We start from the raw sequence: 25,118 nt of genomic DNA, 5'->3' as shown, positions 1-25,118 counted from the left end.
CACCTAAAGCCATCCCCCTGAGATACTGAGTGATATACAGGCAGGTGACTTTGGCTCAGAAGTTGGACTCAAGGCATTTGATGTCCTCAACACAAACCTCTGGAACAAAGGATGATGGTGCCGCATGCTTACCCTATGGGATGCATGGTTGACAATTATACAGACAGTTATCAGTATACAATACATTCGATTTGTGAAGGGTTCCTTAGTCTCATTTATACATGAAGCAGATACTAAGTGCACTGATGGTGGGATTTAGATTTTTACAAATGGTCTGGTCCTAAAGGGGTTTCCCAGTGAAAGAAACAACGTGTATGGTGTCAAAAAGCATAATAAAGAAACTACCAATTTATTAGCCACAGTGCACAGATCTCTCTATTTTCAGCCCTGCTCTCTCCCTTTTGTAGTTTTGACTTAACCTCATAGTCTCTGAATGCAGAAAACCCTGCACCCCTCTTCTGTCTCGCTGGACAAGACCATTGTTGTGAAGAGAGGAGCTGTTCATGAGAGGATACTGTTCATTAGATTTTAAGGCAGCAGGAAGCCTTTCTCAGATAAGGCAGCAGAACGCTGATTTTTAGCCTGTTCTGTCAGAAACTACTGTAACTGAGAGAGGCTTCCTGCTGCCTTAAAATCTAATGAACAGTAATACAAGCCCCCCCCCCTTCACATCACTGGTCTCCTTCTGAGTAGACAGGAAGGAAAGGGGTAGGAGCCCTGCTTTCATAGAGTGTGACGTAATGTCACAACTACAAGTCAGACAGCATAGCTGATAATGGAACATATGTGCACTATGGCTAGTAACATTATATTAGTAAGTTGCTTTAATATATTTGACATCATAAGCAGGTTGTTTATTTTGCCCGACAACCCTTTTTAGATGACATTATATACTCTCTATTTGTCCTTTTAACAATCTGCTAGGGTATTGTCCACAAGGCATATATTTTATGCAGCATATTCACTGTGAACCACTATAACCATATATTAATAAACCAATGTTAACTGAATCTGATTTCTATCCAGTAAAATGTTAAATAAACATTACATACATAAAGGATTTTAGGGATAACATTGTTTTTAAATGCTGGGAACATATTCAGATGAAGTGAAGCCAACAATTATACAGGTTCAGGCCTATACCAATTTGCACAACAAAGGATAATGTCTTTCCTACTTGTTAAAGACATCAAGGACCTGATAGTATAAGAACAGCATGAAAGACTGGTAACCTAATCGCTTTGATGCAGTGGCGTAGTGTGGGTTGTTGGCACCCGGGGCAAGGCAAGTAATTTGCGCCCCCTAACCCGTGGATTTTAGCACTCGAGTCTCTTCCACTAGATTAGTTAAAGAAACCCTTACCCCCTAAGCACATGTATTGTTTGTTATGAAAATACTGATGTAATTAAAGTAAAATGCATCTAAATACAAGTTTATTTTCAAACACTTTATTGAGTGCGAACATGCATTACACATTCTCCATATTTTCAGCAGGTCTATGAATACAAATCTACAAATGTAGTAACCTAGCATGGGCCATGCTATTATATGTCGTCTCACAACCATCGTAAACGACAAAAAATATTGAGAACAAAAACTAAACATCAAAATGGAACCATACCCTGGAGATGATCCAAGGCACATGACTTTGGGTATTATAAGTAAGCGGCAAATGTCAGGGTGGCATTATATGGGCACATGACAGGGGGCCCCTGTCATGTGCCCCCACATATATTGCCCCTCACATATAATGCCCCCCTGTCATGTGCCCCTCACATATAATGCCCCCCTGACATGTGACCCTGACTTATAATGTCCCCTGTCCGGTGCCCCTCACATATAATGCCCCATGTCCTGTGCCCCTCACATATAATGCCCCCCTGACATGTGCCCCTCACATAAAATGCCCCCTGAGGGGGCAGGACAGGGGGCATTATATGTGAAGGGCACATGTCAGGGGGGCATTATATGTGAGGGGCACAGGACATGGGGTATTATGAGGGGCACATGACAGGGGGGGTCCTGTCATGCGCCCCCACATATAATGCCCCCTGACATGTGCTCCTTACTCATCATTTGCCCCTCTCACTTATAATTTGCTCCCCCCCCTCCCCTTTCTCACGCCCGTCACCTTTCTCCCACGCTGTGGCTGCTCCATTCAGTGAGAGCTGCGGGGACGCAATTGCCCCGTTGCCCCCCCCCCCTGGATCCGCCACTGCCTCCACAGTGGGCGACCCGGCGGCTCGGATCGGAATCGCACAGCCAGCACTGCAGAGAGAGTGAGTGAGCCAGGAAGGGGGGGAGAGCTGCGAGTGCGAGCACGCCCCCCCAGATGTTGCGGCCGGCCCCCCCTGCACCCCCCACGCTATGCCTCTGCTTTGATGATCTATTCTTTGTAAGATCTAGGATTCCATCTCAGTCACACAATTGTTTGTGTTGAGTGTTACACATAAACATAAATGCAAAACGGTATACAAGCTGAGCTTTCAGACGTGTGTACTGTACATCCAATGTTGTTATGTGCCTGTTCTGTTCCTAAAGCTGACCATACACCTTGGCCAAACCTAATAATTTTAGCAGGTCTGAAAGATCATCTAATGTTTAGAGTGGCCCCCGAATCTCTCCTGGCGGCAAAAGTACGGGGAGAGAAGGAAAGTATTTGCTGGATTTTTACTACCCGATCCTTTTGTTTTTGGGTAGAAAAGTCCCCACCAGAGAAGTCCGATGGCCACTTTCTCTCCTCTCCACATTCAGAACACCTAAATCTTTATGTAAGCAAAGTGTGAATATATTATATATATATATATATATATATATATATATAGGAATATCAGGAAAGAGGTGTATGGCCAGCTCCAGTGTCCTTTGATAAGAAAGTAAACATTCAGAATGTCTGGAGGTAGAAGCATACTATAGGTAAATCCATTTCCAAGCATGGAACTTCAGTTGTGAAGTCCTCACTGAATTTGTATGGCAGTGCATATGTACAATTAAATTTATATATACTGATATATGTAGGAGTCTGGGTTATTGTACTTAAAGGGGTACCCCGGAGAAAAACTTTTTTTTTTTTTTTTAAATCAACTGGTGCCAGAAAGTTAAACAGATTTGTAAATTACTTCTATTAAAAAAATCTTAATCCTTCCTGTACTTATTAGCTGCTGAATTCTACAGTGGAAATTATTTTCCGTTTGAAACACAGTGCTCTCTGCTGACATCATGAGCACAGTGCTCTCTGCTGACATCATGAGCACAGTGCTCTCTGCTGACCTCTCTGTCCATTTTAGGTACTGTCCAGAATAAAAGGAAATCCCCATAGCAAACACATGCTGTTCTGGATAGTTCCTAAAATGGACAGAGATGTCAGCAGAGAGCACTGTGCTCATGATGTCAGCATACAGCTCTGGGTTTCAAAAAGAAAAGAATTTCCGCTGTAGTATTCAGCAGCTAATAAGTACAGGAAGGATTAAGATTTTTTAATAGAAGTAATTTACAAATCTGTTTAACTTTCTGGCACCAACCAGTTGATTTAAAAAAAAATAAAATAAAATGTTTTTCACCGGAGTACCCTTTTAATAGCATATGTTATAGAATTATGTTTGTTGGTTAATCTATAAGGGCTATATTCTTTTTGTCTCAATCCTCTGTGTAAACATCTAGAAATAATTTTGTATTAAATTCTATAATTCTCTTGCAATGAAATGTACAAATGACAGCTTTTTTTTATATTCCAGATTGTCCAGGTTGGAGCAAAATTTATGTTTGTGGTTGGTTTATCCATATCAGGAGTTTCCACAATTCTTTTTGGGTATGTTCCATTTAAGGATGACATAAATGGCAACACCAGGCCTCTGGAGGGAGGGGGGGGGGGGGGCATTTTAAAGTGATATCCCCTCCCCAGTAGCTGTTATTTTATGCATAAATTACTTAGATAAGTAGGGCAGCAAAAAAATATATATCCAAAGACCAGCATTATGACCATAGAGAGAGATCTGTTACCCTTTTTAAACTGTGTTTTTATGGAAATTTTTATTAAGTTTTAAAGAATTTCCAAAATAACATTACATCTCCCTGTAGACTACCCCCCCCCCCCCCCATCTCCCAGAACCATAAACTCAGTATATCTGGTTTGTATTTGAATGTAAATTACTGTAAGTACAATCCTGTTACCACTTACTAGTTCACGTCAGTAATCTGAGTAGATCTCCCTTAAGGCCATATTGTTAATACAATGACCCCCTGTGCTATACTGTTACTGAAGCAGGCCCGGGGATGGGGTTGCCATCAGCCTGTTTGGCCACTTCCTAAAGCTTATAAATTTGCATTCACATTAATGCGCCCTCCCAGTTGACCAACTCTGGGGTGGCATGACCAAAAAAATATAAAGCTCCCCACACCCCAATATAAAGCCAATACAAAGCTCATGACACCCCCTGAGCCTAGCATGCACATCATTTTTTTTTTTTTTTTTAAATACATTTCTCGCCCTTCTGATTATACTGGAAAAAGTACATATAATCAACCAAATAGTAACACCCCTATATCTTGGAGCCGGGAGGGCATCTCGACAGAATAAAAAAATGTTGGATTTGGGACACTTGAGGGTACAAAAATATATTGAAAAATGCAATTTGTCCTCCTTTATTTCTGGGATTTGTTTAGCTGAGAAATAAGGGACTTGTATGATTGAGTAGCAAATTTCTTCTAGTTTGTAGTTTGGAAACATAGGTCATCAGAATACCATGCAAGGGGAACAGAATCTGCGTTACTACTTCTGAGACATAGTAGAGGGACTGGCGAGAACTGGTTGGTGAAAGCCCTTAAGCAGTATTCCTTTTTTCTCTCTCTATAATCTATCCCCTATCAACATTTTGTTCTTGGCTGTGTAAAATATGTTATTGTGCATCACTGTGCTTTGCTGTCACAGAACAATGAAACTTTGTGTCGAATTAGATTTTCTATTAGTGCTTTGTTAATTCATCAGTTCCTCTTATGGGAAAGGACTTTCTTAAAAATAATATATTCTCAAGGGCATACATTGATTCTTTGCATACCCTTTTTTTCTATTAATATAAAAAGATGACTGATCCGTCTCATAACACACTTTTATGGTTTCATATTCCAGGTTCCTCGATAAGGCTCCAGAAGGAACACTATTTATAGTTATGTGCTTTTTAGTGAGATCTGTGGATGCTGTGGGCTTTGGAGCTTCAGTGACAGCATCTTTTTCTATTCTGGCGAAGGCATTTCCTAACAATATAGCCACTGCCATGGTAAGTCAGTTATGTATAAATTAATTACGAGATGATACCTGAAGATAATCTATTCAAACCCTAAGACACGCAATTGGATAATTAGGTGACAGATCCCAAAACAAAAAGGAATAGGGTATTCAGCACTGTTATAACACACATAATGCTTCCTTAGACAGGCGTGTTCTTGCTGTTATATGGACCCTAAAATACGGTCTCATTACCACTGTCTGAAATGACCCAAAGACCTATTTTTGCCCCATGCAACCTCTACTCACATGTTTTGTGTGTTTTTGATGTCTGTCTGGAATTATGTAATTTTTTAAATGTTTGTTTATTATGTTTGGGAAAGAATTCCCACAGTAATAAAACATTTTTCTTCTATTTAATGTACAGGGTTGTCTTGAAATTTTCACAGGACTGGGCCTTGTGTTGGGTCCTCCTATCGGGGGAATTCTTTATGACACATTTGGATATGAAGTTCCATTTATTACAGTTGGCTGTGTTGTGCTGTTAATGGTTCCTCTAAATATTTTCATCTTACCAAAATATGGTACGTAAATGTGTTTAATGACAATAATTTTTTAACCTGTAAATACTTTTTTTTAAATACTTTCAATGTGGCCAACTGTGCAAGAAGGCAAAATGGTACTACAGCTACAGTATGTTAGGATGTACAGTACTGTACAGATCTTTTGTGTTGACAGTGGATCTTGGAACAGGACTAACATACTACACAAAGGGGGACATTTACTAATCTAGTCTATTCTGGGTATGCTTATAGACCAGCGTATGTAGTAGTCTCCTGTCTATTGTGCTCCTAATTTATCAAAGGTCTCACAGTCCTTGATAAATTCTGTGTTCAGACTTCAGGGTCTACAGCTTAAACTGCATTTAGACCTGCTCCAACATGGTCTGACATTTCAGCGTATTTTGGGCAGCTGCGACTTGTCGCACTTGATAAATTCATCACCAATGCATTTTCCAATGCATTTCCGTCTAAAATAGACTTGCATGTATCATGTTCTAAAAATCCTCTACAGCAAAAGTCGCAGAAAAGTCGCACATATTTAGACTGCGACTTTCTGTGCGACAAATTTAGACAGGAAAAACCAGTCTAAATCGTTTGATCTCCCCCAAAGAGTTTATACCGGTATCATTGGAATTTGAGCGTCTGTTGTCATAACTGATCTGGACTACAGTCTAACAAACTGCTAAACTTTTTGGCCTTCTTGACTGCTCTATTTATAGTTTATTATATTGCTATACATAGATTATGCATTAATACAGCACTGATACTGTGTGTGGTGCATAGGCTTAATGGTCATCAGGTTTGTAAATGTATGTAACTAAGGAAGTCACATTAGTGGCATCTGTGGTCTCAAGCCACCACTAATTTCTAGATGCAGAGAGCTATACAGATACCTGTTTGGTCTGGATCAATGTTTTTCAACAGGGCAGCTTATACAGAAACGGCAGGTAAGCTTTTTAGGGGTTATCCAGCAATATTTTTTTTAAAGACCTGTGCCTAGGCTGTCTAATAAAATTAAAAAGCCTCTACTTACCTCCCCCGCAGCCTCTGTTATCGTGGTACCTTTTCTCTACCTCACTTTACTTGCATGGGCTGGATAACCCCTTTAAAGGGGTACTCCATTGGAAAACATTTTTTTTTAAATCAACTGGTGCCAGAAAGTTAAACAGATTTGTAAATTACTAAAGAAAAAAAGCGATCTGTGCAGCTCACAGTGTCGGGCGTGCGAGGTTAACTGAATATTCTCACCCACAGAGAATAAATGTAACAAATATGTTTAGAAGGGACAGGGTTTCAGTCCTCAGCACACTCCTATATAAAATAGTATTGGACGGATGTTTGTTGTCTCAGAGAAAAGGAAAAGAGTATAGTTGTATGTTAAACAGTAATTCTTTATTATAAAATGTTTATAAAATTAAGTGTGAAAGTTTTTACAATATTATTAGATACCGTGTATACATATATATTCCCAAGTATAGCCAAGAGAAATATAAAAAATATAATATAAAAATTACATAAAATAAAATTATAATAAAGGTTGCAAGAAATAGCGTGGATAGTGATTATTGATTATTCCAATATTGCTAGAATGACTTCTAAAAACAATAAATCCTGAAAATATATTTGGGAAAAGATCCTGAAAATGAATAATGTCCTTGTGGTTGTCCGTAGCAACCACCTATGAAGTCAATCTTATTAACAAATGGAACTCATTAGTCCTGTAAAATTAAATTCTTATATGAAGAAGAATCCTGCAAAGAAAAATCCTGTATGTGGAAAGTCCTGTATATGGAAAATCCTGTGTGTGAGAAAGCCCTATATATGACAAATCCTGCAAAAGAAAAAGTCCTGCAACAGATTTCTGCAAAATCCTAATAGGTCCTACACCTGTAAATAAAGTAGCACAGTTCATACAGCTTTAAGTGGCGCTCCGTGTTGTACTCCGTACGTTGTAAATATATTGGTGCCTGAAGTATAATAGTTTGTGCGCTGCGATACCGGTCTGCGGGTATGTTCAGCTCAAGCTGGGGCGGTGTTGGTATACCGTACTCACCAGCGAGCTCCGGTGTAGGTGAGCGGCAGCAGGTGTTCTCGTCAGCGTGTACTTTCGGCGGCGTCTGACGTCAGCGGTCTGCTGATCGAATGTGAAACTCGACTCAGCTGATCAGATAAGGAGCGCACACTTTCAAATGGCTTTTTCGTTTGCCACAGTTATTTCAAACAGATATTTCAAACAGAAAGTTCTCTGTGGAGGTACAATGCAGTAATCTGTTGCGATGTCCAAAGTGAGCTGTTATCAGCTAATGCAGGTATTCAAATGATGTGGTCATCCTTGAAGAATGGTAAAAAACAAAGTCCACGTGTTTCTTACAATGTGAACAGAGGTCAATATGCTCCGGTATCTGTATAATTTCACCAAACGTGTTTCGGGGTATTTATAAAAGATTGTGTGACCCCTTCTTCAGTGGTAGAAGATTTGTAAATTACTTTTATAAAAAAATCTGAATCCTTTCAGTACTTATTAGCTGCTGTATGATCCTCAGGAAGTTCTTTCCTTTTTTTTAATTTCCTCTCTGCCTGACCACAGTGCTCTCTGCTGACATCTCTGTCCATTTCAGGAACTGTCCAGAGCAGGATAAGTTTTCTATGGATTTTCTCCTACTCCGGACAGTTCCTAAAATGAACAGAGGTGTCAGCGGAGAGCACTGTGGTCAGGCAAAAAGGAAATTCAAAAAGAAAAGAACTTCCTGTGGATTATACAGCAGCTGATAAGTACATGAAGGATTAAGATTTTTTTAATAGAAGTAATTAACAAATCTGTTCTGGCACCAATTGATAAAAAAAAAAAAAATGTTTTCCAGTGGAGTACCCCTTTTAAGGCTTGTCTCTCATTTCAGGGGAAATTTCAGTATGAGCTTCCCTGTATGTACATGAGAAGTAGCGCTATTTATGGTCATTATATGCCTTCTATATTGTTCAGCAGATTTCTTCTCTGCAGGCTTTTAGTGTCCTAATAATACAAATGAATGAAATGAAATATTTTTTATTCACAATGTCTTTTCTATCGGTTGCAGATTCTTTACCTGGAAAAGATTCTTTTTGGACTTTATTCAAGCTGCCAAAAATTATGTTAATGTGTTTTAATATATTTTCATTCAGTTCATGTTTAGGATTTTTGGACCCAACTATGTCACTTTTTGTTACAGAAACGGTAAGTATTTTGTCCTCCCCCCCCCCCCCCCCTCCTCAAATTTAGGTAAAATAATCGAACCTATGTGATCATACACATTCTTAAGCAAATAGTTTTAGTATTGTTTATCAACCAGAATGATGTCTGTATAGTGTATAACCTGACACTACTCCATTCATAGTCCTTTCTATATTAGATCACCTTAGGAGTTGTCAGTGTACCAGAAGAAACAGCTGTTTGTAGTAGTCTCTAAAACATTATTTGATCTCACTAATATTAAAGTGGTACGCCGGTGGAATTTTTTTTTTTTTTCATATTAACTGGCTCCAGAAAGTTAAACAGATTTGTAGATGACTTTTATTAAAAAATCTTAATCCTTCCAGTACTTAGCAGCTGCTTATACTACAGACGAAGTTGAGTTGTTCTTTTCTGTCTGACCACAGTGCTCTCTGCTGACACCATTGTCCTTGTCAGGAACTGTCCAGAGTTGGAGCAAATCCCCATAGTAAACCTCTCCTGCTTCGGACAGTTCCTGATACGGACAGAGGTGTCAGCAGAGAGCACTGTGGTCAGACAGAAAAGAACAACTCAACTTCCTCTGTAGTATACAGAAGCTGATAAGTACTGGAAGGATTAAGATTTTTTTAATAGAAGTAACTTAAAAATCTGTTTAACATCTGGAGCCAGTTAATATGAAAAAAAAGCAAACAAAAAATAAATTAAAAAAACATTGTTTTCCACCAGAGAACCCCTTTAAGGTCTTTCTGCCATACTTTTTCTGGGTTTACTTCCTGACTATGGGTTTTCATACTGAGTATCTGCAAAAATGATATGTCTGCTTTTTAACATATTTTTATGTTGCTCCTAAATGCAATTTAAATGGTCACTAACGTTTCAGCAGACTGTACATAAATCAATAAAAAAATATAAAATACATATAAACCTAGTTTACTTGAGAAAAAAATGCCTTATTGACCAGTTATCACTCCCCTTCCTTCACTCAATTCACTTTTTTCCTCCCCCACCCCGATATAGCTAACTCAGGTTACATGCTGCCCACAGAAGTTTATGAAGAAAAGAGCAGACTGAAACAGAGGCAGAGGGACAAGCATAGAAGAAGTTTAAATTCCAGCACTTGGAATACAGCTTACATTGCACGGTACTGCTCTGTAATGTCTTCTGTTTTGCTTCTAACACTGCACTACAGAGATATATAGGACCAGTATCCTTCGGTGTATTGTTTACACAGTGTGTAGGAGACCTTATAGAGGGTAGCTTCCACCGTTTAGCTTAAAAACAACCAAAAATTTGAGGTTGAACCTGCAAAGATGAAACTGTTAAAAAGGCTATGTAAAAGTTATATTATAGTTAGAAATAGTGCTACTCCTCATATACACACAGGACAGCTTAAAAAGTTAGTGACAATTTAAATAAGCTACTTTACAAACAGTATACACTGAAAATATCCCATGGTGTGTGTCTACAGCATGTATGCATACCTACCTATGATTACAGACTACACAAACTTGCATGAAGTCACATGTTGGAATTTTTACTGATTATTTCAAATGTCCTGTGACAGTGCATACCCCACTTTGTGTAATATCTTTGCCCTCCCAAAAAAGGCTTGCCCAAAAATGCATTTATAATGTATATTCTATGTGCGTGTCTGCCATAATACAAATTTACATTATCCTGATATTCCTGGTTGTATGTATATGTGTGTGTGTGTAATAAATATATATATATATATATATATATATATATATATATATATATATATATATATATATATATATATAATTAAATTAGTAATTTTTCTTCTACTTACAGTTTAATTTGAAAGTCAGCTATGTCGGATTAGTTTTCCTTGGACTTGCTTTATCCTATTCACTAAGTTCACCACTTCTTGGAGTGATAAGTGACAAATTACCTGTAAGTCATAATTTTTTACTCAATATGCACATTGCTTTTCAGTATGATTTATGATTGAGCAACTTTTTTTTTCCTTTTTCTTTATAAATACAGCAAATAAGGAAATGGCTTGTTATTGTTGGCAACCTTGGCACTGCAATGTGTTTTGTTATGTTAGGACCTGCACCTATATTCCACATTGAAAGGTATGATAAAATATAGAATTTCATAGGTGTGTGTGTGTGTGTGTGTATATACAGTATAAATGATTAGACCCCTGACCGATACAGAGCTTTCCATGTACTAAATGGGGGAAAAAAGACTTAACATACTATATTGTCAAGTAATGGTAAGATTTAATGCACAATAAATAGTTACATGCCTTCATAGAGGCCAGAGATTCCATCTCCTACACATGTTTCATGCTTTCACTTTCTTAGGGGGGTGTCTCCTGTGCGGAGTCACATACTCTGCTGAAGGAAAGTCAGATTGCATTTAGCATAGAAAGTTAAAATAACCTGCATTAAATTAATAAGTTCTGTGATCAGTAGTGACTGTAGGTAACTGTCCTGTTAGACCTCTTATGCAATCATGACAGGCAAGCTTTACTATTAGATTCCCAATTTAATAATTCAATGTAGTGCAGTAGGCTTGCAGCAAACAGTATAAGCAATTAAACGATTGCTTACAAAAGTTGCCTAGGGGGACCAAAAAAATATGAAACGTACCGGTAGTAGTTTGGTATCACTGCTTGTAGAAATGTCTAAACTATAAAAATTTAACGTAACATAAATCAGTGCAGTGAATGGTGCTTATGAAAAAATTTGCAAATGTTAGAATGGCCAATTTTTGGTCACATGGTCCCAGAAAAAGTATGACAAAAAAGTGTGATGGTAAAGCATTCTTATAAAAAAAAATATATATATATTTATAATTTTTTTTATATATATATATATATATATATATATATATATATATATATATATATATATATATATATGTATGTATATATATGTCACCTACAAATATAATTTCCTGTCATTTCTTAAGTGTTTAATCCTCTATTAAATCTAATAGTAAAATGGAATGTGTAATTTGAAAGTACAAGTTGTCACGCAAAAAAAAAAAGTCCCCTTACAGCTCCGTGGCCATTCAATAAAAATTGGCTCTATTCTTACATTTCATTATTTTGGCAGAATTGCAAATGTAGCAAAAAACTTGCTAAATTCTCTGCATTACTGCAATGCTTGCAGTAGGTGGGGCTCTAACACTTTTAACCAAGGTTAGAGAACATATATTTTTGGCAAGCTTCAGTGATATTTGACCTTGTACGTATGCCCACTGACAAAGAAATGATCAGTCTATAATTTTAATGGTAGGTTTAGTTGAACAATGACAGACAAAATAACAACAAAAAATTCATAAAAACACATTTTAAATCAGTTATGAATTGATTTGCATTTTATTGCGAATTGCAGAAGTCAGGGATTTTGGGGGGAGATTTATCAAAACCTGACTAGAGGAAGAGAGGTGCAGTTGCCCATAGCAACCAATCAGATCGCTTCTTTCATTTTTACCAAGGCCTGTAAAAAATGAAAGAAGCAATATGGTTGCTTTGGGCAACCAGTCTCCCCCTTTTGTCCCAAACTTCTTTGCAGATCCTCTCCAAGTCATTGAGGTTTTGAAGCTGACATTTGCAAACTCGAACCTTCAGCTCCCTTCAGAAATGTTCTATGGCCACTTCAGGACTTTAATGTGCTTCATCTGTAGCCACTCCTTTGTTGCCTTGGCCGTGCATTTGGGGTCACTGCCATGCTAGAATACCCACTCACGACCCAGTTTCAATGCCCTGGTTAAGGTAAGGGCGGTTCTTGCCAAAAATTTTACGGTATTTGGCATGCATATTTCCCTTGATGTGGAGAAATTGTCCTGTCCCCTTGTCAGAAAAACACCCCTAAAACATAATGTTTCCACCTCCATGTTTGATGGTGGGGCTGGTTTTCTTGGGGTCATAGGGATCATTTCTTATCCTAATACAACAAGTTAAGTTGATACCAAGAGCTCAATTTTGGTCACATCTGACCACGACCCTTTTTCACCCAGTTCTCTTCTGAATTATTAAAGGAAAATTGTCAGATATTTTCTCCTGCACTATCCACAGTACTGGTGGATAGTGTGGGAGACTCTGATTAAAACGAGCCCTACCTTACCTGGATCCGCCTGGCCGTTCGCCCGCAATTGTAGTTTTATTCTATGTGTATATCTTGCTGTAACTGGCACGGGCGGGGCTTCTGCAGCTAACTGGCACTGACGTCAGCGGCACTTATGAATATTCATCCCCCCTCCCTTCAGTTAGGAGCAGCGAAGAGAAGGAGAGCTGGAGGGAGGGGGTGGGGATGAATACAGTCTCGGCATGCTGGGAGTTTGTTTTGCAATACCTGGAAGGGCACAATTTGGAGACCACTATACAGTGGAGTCCAAACTGTAGCCCTCCAGATGTTGCAAAACTACAACTTCCAGCATGCCCAGACAGTCCAGGCATTCTGAGCTTTGTAGTTCGGCAACATCTGAAGGGCCAGATGTTTCAGAACTACAACTCCTAGCATGCCTCGGCATACTTGGAGTAAAAGTTTTATGCAACATCTGGAGGGCCACAGTCGGGAGACCACTACACAGTGGTCTTCAAACTGTTCTCCTCCAGTTGTTGCAAAACTACAACTCCCAGCATGCCATTCGTCTGTCTGGGCATGCTGGGAGTTGTAGTTTTGCAACAACTGGTGGCACACTGGTTGGGAAACACTGACAGACCATGCATGCTGGGAGTTGTAGTTTTGCAACATCTGGAGGTACACTGGTGTGGAAACACTGCGGTAGTCTGTTACCTAACTCAGTGTTTCCCAACCAGTGTGCCTCCAGCTGTTGCTCAACTAAAACTCCCAGCATGCACGGTCTGTCAAACCCCCCCCCCCCATATGAATGTATAAGGTACAATCACACAGGCGGGGGTTAACAGCGAGTATCCCAGGCAAAGATGGAGCTGCGGCAGCTGAAACTCCATGCAGGAAACTCGCTGTAAACCCCCGCCCGTATGACTGTACCCTAAAACGACTACACTACCCTACACTAAAGGGTAAAAAAAAACACTGCAAATAATTAAAATCATCTGGTACGACACTGATTCCAAAACAGAGCCTCCTGCTGTTGCAAAATAACTCCCAGTATTGCAGGACAGCCATTGACTGTCCAGGCATGCTGGGAGTTTTGCAACAACTGGAGGCACCTGTTTGGGGAACACTGCCATACAGTATTTTTGGTGGAGGAGGCAAGTGCCATGCTTGCTTCCGGGTCCGTCCCTATTCAAATCCCTAATTTAGGCCTCAAATGCGCATGGCCCTCTCTCCCTCCGGAGCCCTGTCGTATTTCAAGGCAACAGTTTAGTATCCCATATGAGGTATTACTGTACTCGGGAGAAATTGCGCTACAAATGAAAATGAAAAATTTGGGGTAACACCAGTATTTTAGTGAAAAAATCATTTTTAATTTTCCCATCCTACTTTAACAAAAGTTTGTCAATCACCTGTGGGGTGTTAAAGCTCACTATACCCCTTGTTACATTCCTTGAGGGGTGCAGTTTCCCAAATAGTGTGTTTTTGTGTGTTTTTTATTTAATTTTTTATTTTTTGCTGTTCTGGCATCATGGGGGGCTTCCTAAATGCGACATGCCCCCTAAAAACCATTTCAGCAAAATTTGCTCTCCAAAATCCCATTGTTGCTCCTTCCATTCTGAGCCCAGTAGTGCGCTCGCAGACCACTTTACGTCCACATATGAGGTATTTCCTTACTCGAGAGAAATTGGGTTACACATTTTGGGGAGCATTTTCTCCTTTACCCGTTGTAAAAAGGAAAAAAAACATGCGTCTAAAAGAACATTAGTGGAAAAAAGGAAGATTTTCTCCTCCACTTTGCTGCTATTCCTGTGAAACACCTAAAAGGTCAACAAACTTTCTGAATGTCATTTTGAATACTTTTAGGGGTGCAGTTTTTATAATCAGTCCATTATGGGGTATTTCTAACATAAAGGTCCTCAATTTCACTTCAAAACTGAACTTGTCCCTGAAAAATTCTGATTTTGAAATTTTTGTGAAAAATTGGAAAATTGCTGCTGAACTTTGAAGCCCTCTGATGTCTTCAAAAAGTAAAAACATGTCAACTTTATGATGCAAACATTAAAGTAGACATATTGTATATGGGAATCATTATATAATTTATTTGGTATGTCTATTTTCCTTACAAGCAGAGAGCTTCAAAGTTAGAAAAATGCTAAATCTTCAAATTTTTCATGACATTTAAAAAAATTTCACCAAGAAATGATGCAAGTATCGACGGAAATTTACCACTATGTTAAAGTAGAATATGTCACAAAAAGAAACTCTCGGAATCAAATTCATAAGTAAAAGCATCCCAGAGTTATTAATGCTTAAAGGGGTTCTCCGGTGCTTAAACATCTTATCCCCTATCCAAAGCATAGGGGATAAGATGCCCGATCGCGGGAGTCCCGCCGCTGGGGACCCCCCGGGATCATGCACGCGGCACCCCGTTTGTAATCAGTCCCCGGAGCGTGTTCGCTCCGGGACTGATTACCGGCGACTACAGGGCGGGCGGCGTGTGACGTCACGCCCCGCCCCGCCCCGCAATGCAAGCCAATGGGAGGGGGCGTGATGGCTATCACGCCCCCTCCCGTAGGCTTGCATTGAGGGGCGGAGCATGACGTTACACGCCTGCACAAGAGTGACGACACACCATCCGCCCTGTAGTCGCCGGTAATCAGTCCCGGAGCGAACACGCTCCGGGGACTGATTTACAAACGGGGTGCCGCGTGCATGATCACGGGGGTCCCCAGCGGCGGGACTCCTGCGATCAGGCATCTTATCCCCTATCCTTTGGATAGGGGATAAGATGTTTAACCCCTTAAGGACGCAGGACGTACTCAAACGGCCCCTTTTCCGAGTCCTTAAGGACTCAGGACGTTTGAGTACATCCTGTCAAATCCCGGCCCCCCGCCGCTAGCTGGAGGGGAGCCGGTGCCCAATGCCTGCTGAAATCGTTCAGCAGGCATCGGGGCATATCGCCCAGGGGGTCATTATGCCCCCCCATGTCGGCGATGGCCGCAGATCGCTAGACAATTCAGTCCAGCGATCTGCGGCAGATTCCGGGTCAATCGGGTCTCCAGTGACCCGGAATTACAGGCTGTTCGGGGCCGTCTCCGATGGCCCCGAACAGCCTGAGCCTGCAGGGTTGAGGTGGCACTGGTGCCACCTCACGATCGCCCTGATTCGGGTGTCACTCCTGCAACCCGCTCCACCCCTCTTCCGGAGGACGTGAGCGGGTGCGTGACGTGCACCCCGGGTGCTGGGGACCCCGATTCCCGGCGTTAATGTTGGGATCGGGGCCCCAGGAGCAGCGGCGGCGACGACGAGGGACTGATGTGATGCAGCTGGATCGTTGGAGGTGAGTGACAGCCTCCTGCTGTTGCTTAGCAACAGCTCCCAGCATGCAAAAAGGGCATGCTGGGAGCTGTAGTTATGCAACAGCAGGAGGCAGACCACCACAACTCCCAGCATGCCCTTATGGGCATGCTGGGACTTGTAGTTTTGCAACAGCTGGAGGCACATTTTTTCTATTGAAAAGTGTACCTTCAGCTGTTGTGTAACTACAACTCCCAGCTTGCACAAACAGCTAAAGTGCATGCTGGGAGTTGTAGTAGTGCATCTGCTGGTTGCATAACTACAACTCATAGCATGGCCGTTGGCTGTCGGTGACTGCTGGGAGTTGTAGTTTTGCAACAGCTGAAGGCAAACTGAGTTATGTAGCAAACCACTGTGTCTCCAGCTGTTGCATAACTACAGTCCCCAGCATCCCCAGCCAAAGTAGTATGCCTCCAGCTGTTGCATAACTACAAGACCCAGCATGCCCTTCCGCTGTCCGTACATGCTGGGGGTTGTAGCTTTTGCAACAGCTGAAGGCACACTGGTTGCAAAACACTGCATTTGTTACCAAACCCGGTGTTTCACAACCAGTGTGCCTCCAGCTGTTGCAAAACTACAACTCCCAGCATGCACTGATAGACCGTACATGCTGGGAGTTGTAGTTTTGCAACAGCTGGATGTGTCCCCCCCCCCCCCCCAAAATGTGAATGTACAGGGTACACTCACATGGGCGGAGGATTACAGTAAGTATCCGGCTGCAAGTTTGAGCTGCGGCAAATTTTCTGCCGCAGCTCAAACTGCCAGCGAGAAACTACTGTGAACCCCCGCCCGTGCGACTGTACCCTAAAAACACTACACTACCAAAAAATAAAATAAAAAGTAAAAAACACTACATATACACGTACCCCTACACAGCCCCCCTCCCCTCCCCAATAAAAATGAAAAACGTCTGGTACGCCACTGTTTCCAAAACGGAGCCTCCAGCTGTTGCAAAACAACTACTCCCAGTATTGCCAGATAGCCACTGACTGTCTAGGCATGCTGGGAGTTTTACAACAGCTGGAGGCACCCTGTTTGGGAATCACTGGCGTAGAATACCCCTATGCAAGTCCCTAATTTAGGCCTCAAATGCGCATGGTGCTCTCACTTTGGAGCCCTGTCGTATTTCAAGGCAACAGTTTAGGGCCACATATGGGGTATCGCCGTACTCAGGAGAAATTGTGTTACAAATTTTGGGGGGTATTTTCTGCTTTTACCCTTTTTAAAAATGTAAAATTTTTGGGAAAAGAGGCATTTTAGGTAAAAAAAAAAATTTTTTTTTTTACATATGCAAAAGTTGTGAAACCCCTGTGGGGTATTAAGGTTCACTTCACCCCTTATTACGTTCCCCAAGGGGTCTAGTTTCCAAAATAGTATGCCATGTGTTTTTTTTTTTTGCTATCCTGGCACCATAGGGGCTTCCTAAATGCGGCATGCCCCCCAGAGCAAAATTTCCTTCAAAAAAGCCAAATGTGACTCCTTCTCTTCTGAGACCTGTAGTGCGCCAGCAGAGCATTTTTCTGAATCGGGAGAAATTGGGCTTCAAATTTTGGGGGGTATTTTCTGTTATTACCCTTTTTAAAAATGTAAAACTTTTGGGAAACCAAGCATTTTAGGGAATTTTTTTTTTTTTTTTTTTTTTTTACATATGCAAAAGTCGTGAATCACCTGTGGGGTATTAAGGTTTACTTTACCCCTTGTTGTGTTCCCCGAGGGGTCTAGTTTCCAAAATCGTATGCCATGTGGGGTTTTTTGCTGTTCTGGCACCATAGGGGCTTCCTAAATGTGACATGCCCCCCAAAAACCATTTGTCGCTCCTTCCCTTCTGAGCCCGCTACTGCGCCCGCCGAATAATTAACATAGACATATGAGGTATGTCCTTACTCAAGAAAAATTGAGTTTCAAATACAAGTAAAAATTTTCTCCTTTTACCCCTTGCAAAAATTCAAAAATTGGGTCTACAAAAACATGCGAGTGTAAAAAATGAAGATTGTGAATTTTCTCCTTCACTTTGCTGCTATTCCTGTGAAACACCTAAAGGGTTAAAACGCTGACTGAATGTAATTTTGAATACTTTGGGGGGTGCAGTTTTTATAATGGGGTCTTTTATGGGGTATTTCTAATATGAAGACCCTTCAAATTTACTTCAAACCTGAACTGGTCCCTGAAAAAAAGCAAGTTTCAAAATTTTGTGAAAAATTGGAATATTGCTGCTGAACTTTGAAGCCCTCTGGTGTCTTCCAAAAGTAAAAACTCGTCAATTTTATGATGCAAACATAAAGTAGACATATTGTATATGTGAATAAAAAAAAAATTATTTGGAATATCCATTTTCCTTACAAGCAGAGAGCTTCAAAGTTAGAAAAATGCAAAATTTTCAAATTTTTCATCAAATTTGGGGATTTTTCACCAAGAAAGGATGCAAGTTACCACAAAATGTTACCACTGTTAAAGTAGAATATGTCATGAAAAAACTCTCTCGGAATCAGATTGATAACTAGAAGCATTCCAGAGTTATTAATGTTTAAAGTGACAGTGGTCAGAATTGCAAAAAAATGGCTGAGTCCTTAAGGTGAAAAAGGGCTCAGTCCTCAAGGGGTTAAGCACCGGAGAACCCCTTTAACCCCTTAAGGACGCAGGACGTAAATGTACGTCCTGGTGAGGTGGTACTTAACGCACCAGGACGTACATTTACGTCCTAAGCATAACCGCGGGCATCGGAGCGATGCCCGTGTCATGCGCGGCTGATCCCGGCTGCTAATCGCAGCCAGGGACCCACCGGCAATGGCCGACGCCCGCGATCTCGCGGGCGTCCGCCATTAACCCCTCAGGTGCCGGGATCAATACAGATCCCGGCATCTGCGGGAGTTCGCGATTAAAATGAACGATCGGATCGCCCGCAGTGCTGCTGCGGGGATCCGATCATTCATAACGCCGCACGGAGGTCCCCTCACCTTCCTCCGTGCGGCTCCCGGCGTCTCCTGCTCTGGTCTGTGATCGAGCAGACCAGAGCAGGAGATGACCGATAATACTGATCTGTTCTATGTCCTATACATAGAACAGATCAGTATTAGCAATCATGGTATTGCTATGAATAGTCCCCTATGGGGACTATTCAAGTGTAAAAAAAAATGTAAAAAAATGTAAAAGTAAAAGTAAAAAAAAAGTGAAAAATCCCCTCCCCCAATAAAAAAGTAAAACGTCCGTTTTTTCCTATTTTACCCCCAAAAAGCGTAAAAAACATTTTTTATAGACATATTTGGTATCGCCGCGTGCGTAAATGTCCGAACTATTAAAATAAAATGTTAATGATCCCGTACGGTGAACGGCGTGAACGAAAAAAAAATTTAAAAAGTCCAAAATTCCTACTTTTTTAATACATTTTATAAAAAAAAAAATTATAAAAAATGTATTAAAAGTTTTTTATATACAAATGTGGTATCAAAAAAAAGTACAGATCATGGCGCATAAAATGAGCCCCCATACCGCCGCTTATACTGAAAAATAAAAAGTTATAGGTCATCAAAATAAAGGGATTATAAACGTACTAATTTGGTTAAAAAGTTTGTGATTTTTTTTAAGCGCAACAATAATATAAAAGTATATAATAATGGGTATCATTTTAATCGTATTGACCCTCAGAATAAAGAACACATGTCATTTTTACCAGAAATTGTACGGCGTGAAAACAAAACCTTCCAAAATTAGCAAAATTGCGTTTTTCGTTTTAATTTCCCCACAAAAATAGTGTTTTTTGGTTGCGCCATACATTTTATGATATAATGAGTGATGTCATTACAAAGGACAACTGGTCACGCAAAAAATAAGCCCTCATACTAGTCTGTGGATGAAAATATAAAAGAGTTATGATTTTTAGAAGGCGAGGAGGAAAAAATGAAAACGTAAAAATTAAATTGTCTGAGTCCTTAAGGCCAAAATGGGCTGAGTCCTTAAGGGGTTAAAGTGACAGTGGTCAGATTTGCAAAAAATGCTCTGGTCCTTAGGGTCAAAATGGGATGCATCCTTAGGGGGTTAATATACCTACCAATAAAATTATGGATTGTTCTTTTTTTTTTGTCCTGCACTGTATGTGGTAGATAGCAAACTTTTCTTTTCAAAATGTACTTACTATTATGGGTACTATGCATCATAAGATACACTTAACAAAACTAGTATGTTTTCTTGTCTTTCACAGTAAACTCTGGCTGTTTATCTTTGTACTGGTTTTGGATGGATTTTGTTTAGGTCTTTCTGCTATACCAGTTTATCCAGAAATGCTCAGTGAAGCATAGTAAGTATGTTATACTTTTATAACATGTTAATATATTTTCAGTATTTCTCCCCTACTCTGCTTTATGCTCAGAAAGTGTGATCTCATAAATAGTGGGGGCCGTGGTGACACAGATAGAACAAAGAAGTAAATAATAATTGTGACCATCTTTCTTCTAATGTTCAGTGCTAAGGGGTCAGACATTAAGTCTAACTACTGCATTAGTTCAAATATTAAAGTGCACTTGTGACTCCGAAAAAATGTTAACATGTCCTATGGTCGAGGTCAGTGTGTTCACTAGCATGATGTATAAGACCATAGAATGTAACTACACTCCTTGACAAAAAAAATATCAAAAATACAGCAAAAAAGTTTTTTGGGGGAATCCTACTTTAAAGAGTACCTGTCATAAAAATTTTAATATAGTGTTTTGTAATTAGCAGATCCTTCCCCATTCACTTGCTTTTAAAATTATCAACATAAATATGTTTAAAATGTGATATAAAAAATGGCCACTAGGTGGCTCTGTTCTGTTCCCTGCAACAGTTAATACAGTGAGTTTGGTCTCCTCCCAACCTGGCAGGAGTCCAAACTCAGGAAGTGCTTTTGGCTGCACTGAGCTTGATTGACTGGTGCACAGCTCTGCAACCATGTGAGGGCAAAAGTGGTCCTCCACCAGGCTTCAGTGATGTCTTGCCTGCTGGGAAATTTCACTATGTGAGTGAAAAATGGGAGTTGGAAGCCATGAGAGGTAGCACATGTGGCTGCGGGATGTCCTGCACATATTAGGGAGCTGTTAATGTGCTTTGCATCACTAGTAGGGGTGACCTACTGTCTATATGATGGCTACCCTGATCAAAACACCAGCAGTTGGGGCAGTCTGTCAGTCTACAGCAAAGGCAGGACTGAACCCTTCACCATGAGGCCTCTATACTCAGACCTGATGGTCGTCCCATTCCAGACAGGACCTGGGTTAATTATTAACAATACAGTGGTTCCTCAAGTTACAATGTTCATCAAGGAACCAATAAATATTGTATGTTGTAACCATGGTATGTTGAGACCACAACTCTATAGAAACCTTGTTCTGAAGCCCCAATATGTCATTCAAAAATAGGAAAATATGAGGAGTTAACAAAAAAAGAAAAAAAATTATTAGATAACTAAAACATTTAAAGAAAGTCCTTACATATGAAAGTAAGAAAGAGTTGCTGAAAGACGTAAATCACTTACTATTTAAAGGACAGGAGCTTCTTCAGGGTCCTTTACAGTTCACACCATGGGGGAGATTTATCAAAAACTGTGCAAAGGAAAAGTTGCCTAGTTTCCCATAGAAACCAATCAGATTGCTTCTTTCCTTTTGCAGAGGCCTTGTCAAAAATATAAGAAGCAATCTTATTGGTTGCTAAGGGCAACTGGGCAACTTTTCCTCTGGACAGGTTTTGATAAATCTCCCCCAGTGTCCCAAAAAAAGTCATGGAGTCACCCTCGCCTAATGTGCAAAAGAGCGGCTAACCCTGGCACAGGTAAAGAGCAGTACAGAGCATGTTGTACCTACCTGTAAGGAGGCCCTACCAGACAGCCAGTCAGTGCACGCACTTCATAATTAGTGTTGAGCGGCATAGGCCATGTTCGAATTCGCGAATATATGGGCGAATATTCGTCATATTCGCGAATATTCGCATATTCGTAATATTCTCGTTTTATTTTCGCATATGCGAATATTCGCGTGTGCGAAAATTAACATATGCGAAAATTTGCATATACAAAAATTAGCATAAGTGGAAATTCGCATATGCAAATTTTCGCATATGCGAAAATTCGCACACCGGTCTCACACAGTAGTATTAGAGCCTTCTTACACCACATAAGCTGGAAGCAGAGAGGGATGATCACGGTGATGTGTACTGTGAGAAAAAAAAAATACAAAAAAAAACCCGAATATTCGTAATTACGAATATATAGCGCTATATTCGCTAATATTCGCGAATTCGAATAATATAATAAAATTCGAATTGCGAATATTCGCGAGCAACACTATTGGGCAGGTGATGGGCAGTGCTTGGTTTCCCCCAGACATGATGCTGCCCCCACCATGATCACTGTAGGGATGGTATTGGGCAGGTGATGGGCAGTACCTGGTTTCCCCCATACATGATGCTGCCCCCCACCATGATCACTGTAGGGATGGTAATGGGCAGGTGATGGGCAGTGCCTGGTTTCCTCCAGACATGATGCTGCCCCCACCATGATCACTGTAGGGATGGTATTGGGCAGGTAATGGGCAGTACCTGGTTTCCTCCAGACATGATGCTGCCCCCACCATGATCACTGTAGGGATGGTATTGGGCAGGTGATGGGCAGTGCCTGGTTTCCCCCATACATGATGCTGCCCCCACCATGATCACTGTAGGGATGGTATTGGGCAGGTAATGGGCAGTGCCTGGTTTCCTCCAGACATGATACTGCCCCCACCATGATCACTGTAGGGATGGTATTGTGCAGGTGATGGGCAGTGCCTGGTTTCCTCCAGACATGATGCTGCCCCCACCATGATCACTGTAGGGATGGTATTGGGCAGGTGACGGGCAGTGCCTGGTTTCCCCCATACATGATGCTGCCCCCACCATGATCACTGTAGGGATGGTATTGGGCAGATAATGGGCAGTGCCTGGTTTCCTCCAGACATGATACTGCCCCCACCATGATCACTGTAGGGATGGTATTGGGCAGGTAATGGGCAGTACCTGGTTTCCTCCAGACATGATGCTGCCCCCACCATGATCACTGTAGGGATGGTATTGGGCAGGTGATGGGCAGGGCCTGGTTTCCTCCAGACATGATGCTTCCCCCACCATGATCACTGTAGGGATGGTGATGGGCAGTACCTGGTTTCCTCCAGACATGATGCTGCCCCCACCATGATCACTGTAGGGATGGTATTGGGCAGTAGTGTTGAGCGGCATAGGCCATATTCGAATTTGCGAATATATGGGCGAATATTCGTCATATTCGTGAATATTCGCATATTCGTGAATATTCTCATTTTATTTTCGCATATGCGAATATTCGTGTGTGCGAAAATTTGCATATACAAAAATTAGCATAAGCAAAAATTTGCACACCGGTCTCACACAGTAGTATTAGAGCCTTCTTACACCACATAAGCTGGAAGCAGAGAGGGATGATCACGGTGATGTGAACTGTGAAAAAAAATAAAATAAAATATGAATATTCGTAATTACGAATATATAGCGCTATATTCGCGAATATGCGATATTCGCGAATAAAATTCGAATTGCGAATATTCGCGAGCAACACTATTCATAATATAAGTGGTTTACCAGTAAAATGCCCATTCTGATTGGTCAGTTCTTTCAGCCATTGACAAATTTCAGAGATCTGGACTGTCCATAGCATTGTATGTGGAGTATTATGGAGTCAATGGCATAATAGGCTTTATGACACCAAATTTCTTTCTGTTAAGCACCTGGAAATGGTCTGGGCAGAGACAGGGATGTGTAATTAAAGGTGTACTCCGGCGCTAAGACATCTTATCCCCTATCCAAAGGATAGGGAATAAGATGCCTGATCGCTGGGGTCTCATCGCTGGGGACCCCCGTGATCTTCCATGCTGCACCCCGTTAGAATCAGCCCCCGGAGCGTGCTCGCTCCGTGTCTGATTACTAGTGATCACGGGGGCGGAGCTGTGACATCACTATGCTCCGTCCCCGTGATCACTAGTAATCAGACCCGGAGCGAGCACTGATTCTAACTGGGTGCGGCGTTGAAGATCACGGGGGGGTCTCCCGCGGCGGGACCCCCGCGATCAGGCATCTTATCCCCTATCCTTTGAATAGTGGATAAGATGAATTAGCGCCGGAGTATCCCTTTAAGGTCTCGCCTTTTTTTCTGGATGGTGGACATGGAAATTGTGGGAGCTTCTCATGCTTGTCCACAGATCAAATAAGCCTCTCTACTGGTGATCTATCTGGGTCATTCTGAGCCAGTTCGCTGCTCCCAACATCTAACAGCTTGGTTAAAATGACCTAGATGACAGGCAGCAACCATTCTGCTTTTCTCAGTTCAATGATGTACCCCTACATAAAGCCTGTAAACTGGGCAAAATGCCTTTTGAGTGCACTGCAGAGATATGCCTAGCAGTCAACAATCTCCCACCACTACACTAGCCAAAAGTAGCCTCTGAAATCTTTTTTTGTTGGGCAGCAGCAGAAACACTTATACACCCTCTTGTGGCAAGACCCAGTGTCTGAGACCACACCTGTATTCCCTTAGATACTTGCTTGAGGCATAATTGCATGCCATGTGTTTAAAGCAATAAGGCATTTCTAGTAACAAACCAAGCAATTTTATTAAGGATTGCATAGAAAAAAACATAACATGACAGTACAGTGATCCCTCAACTTACAATGGC

General features: G+C 41.1%; 1 protein-coding gene across 8 annotated transcripts in view; it reads left to right on the top strand.

Moving 5' to 3' along the window:
- SLC18B1 (solute carrier family 18 member B1) overlaps positions 1–25,118 on the top strand; it is a 108,656-nt gene that overhangs the window by 67,557 nt on the left and 15,981 nt on the right. For all 8 annotated transcript variants that reach the window (XM_056566566.1, XM_056566568.1, XM_056566563.1 and 5 more), the window contains 7 exons: positions 3,735–3,808; positions 5,126–5,273; positions 5,649–5,805; positions 8,859–8,995; positions 10,808–10,909; positions 11,003–11,094; positions 20,609–20,704. In XM_056566566.1, coding sequence (XP_056422541.1) covers positions 3,735–3,808; positions 5,126–5,273; positions 5,649–5,805; positions 8,859–8,995; positions 10,808–10,909; positions 11,003–11,094; positions 20,609–20,704 — 806 coding nt within the window. The remainder of the gene's footprint in view (positions 1–3,734; positions 3,809–5,125; positions 5,274–5,648; positions 5,806–8,858; positions 8,996–10,807; positions 10,910–11,002; positions 11,095–20,608; positions 20,705–25,118) is intronic.

Source organism: Hyla sarda, chromosome 3 (genome assembly GCF_029499605.1).
Source record: "Hyla sarda isolate aHylSar1 chromosome 3, aHylSar1.hap1, whole genome shotgun sequence".
NCBI lineage: Eukaryota > Metazoa > Chordata > Amphibia > Anura > Hylidae > Hyla > Hyla sarda.
This window is presented reverse-complemented; position numbering and strand designations above follow the sequence as displayed.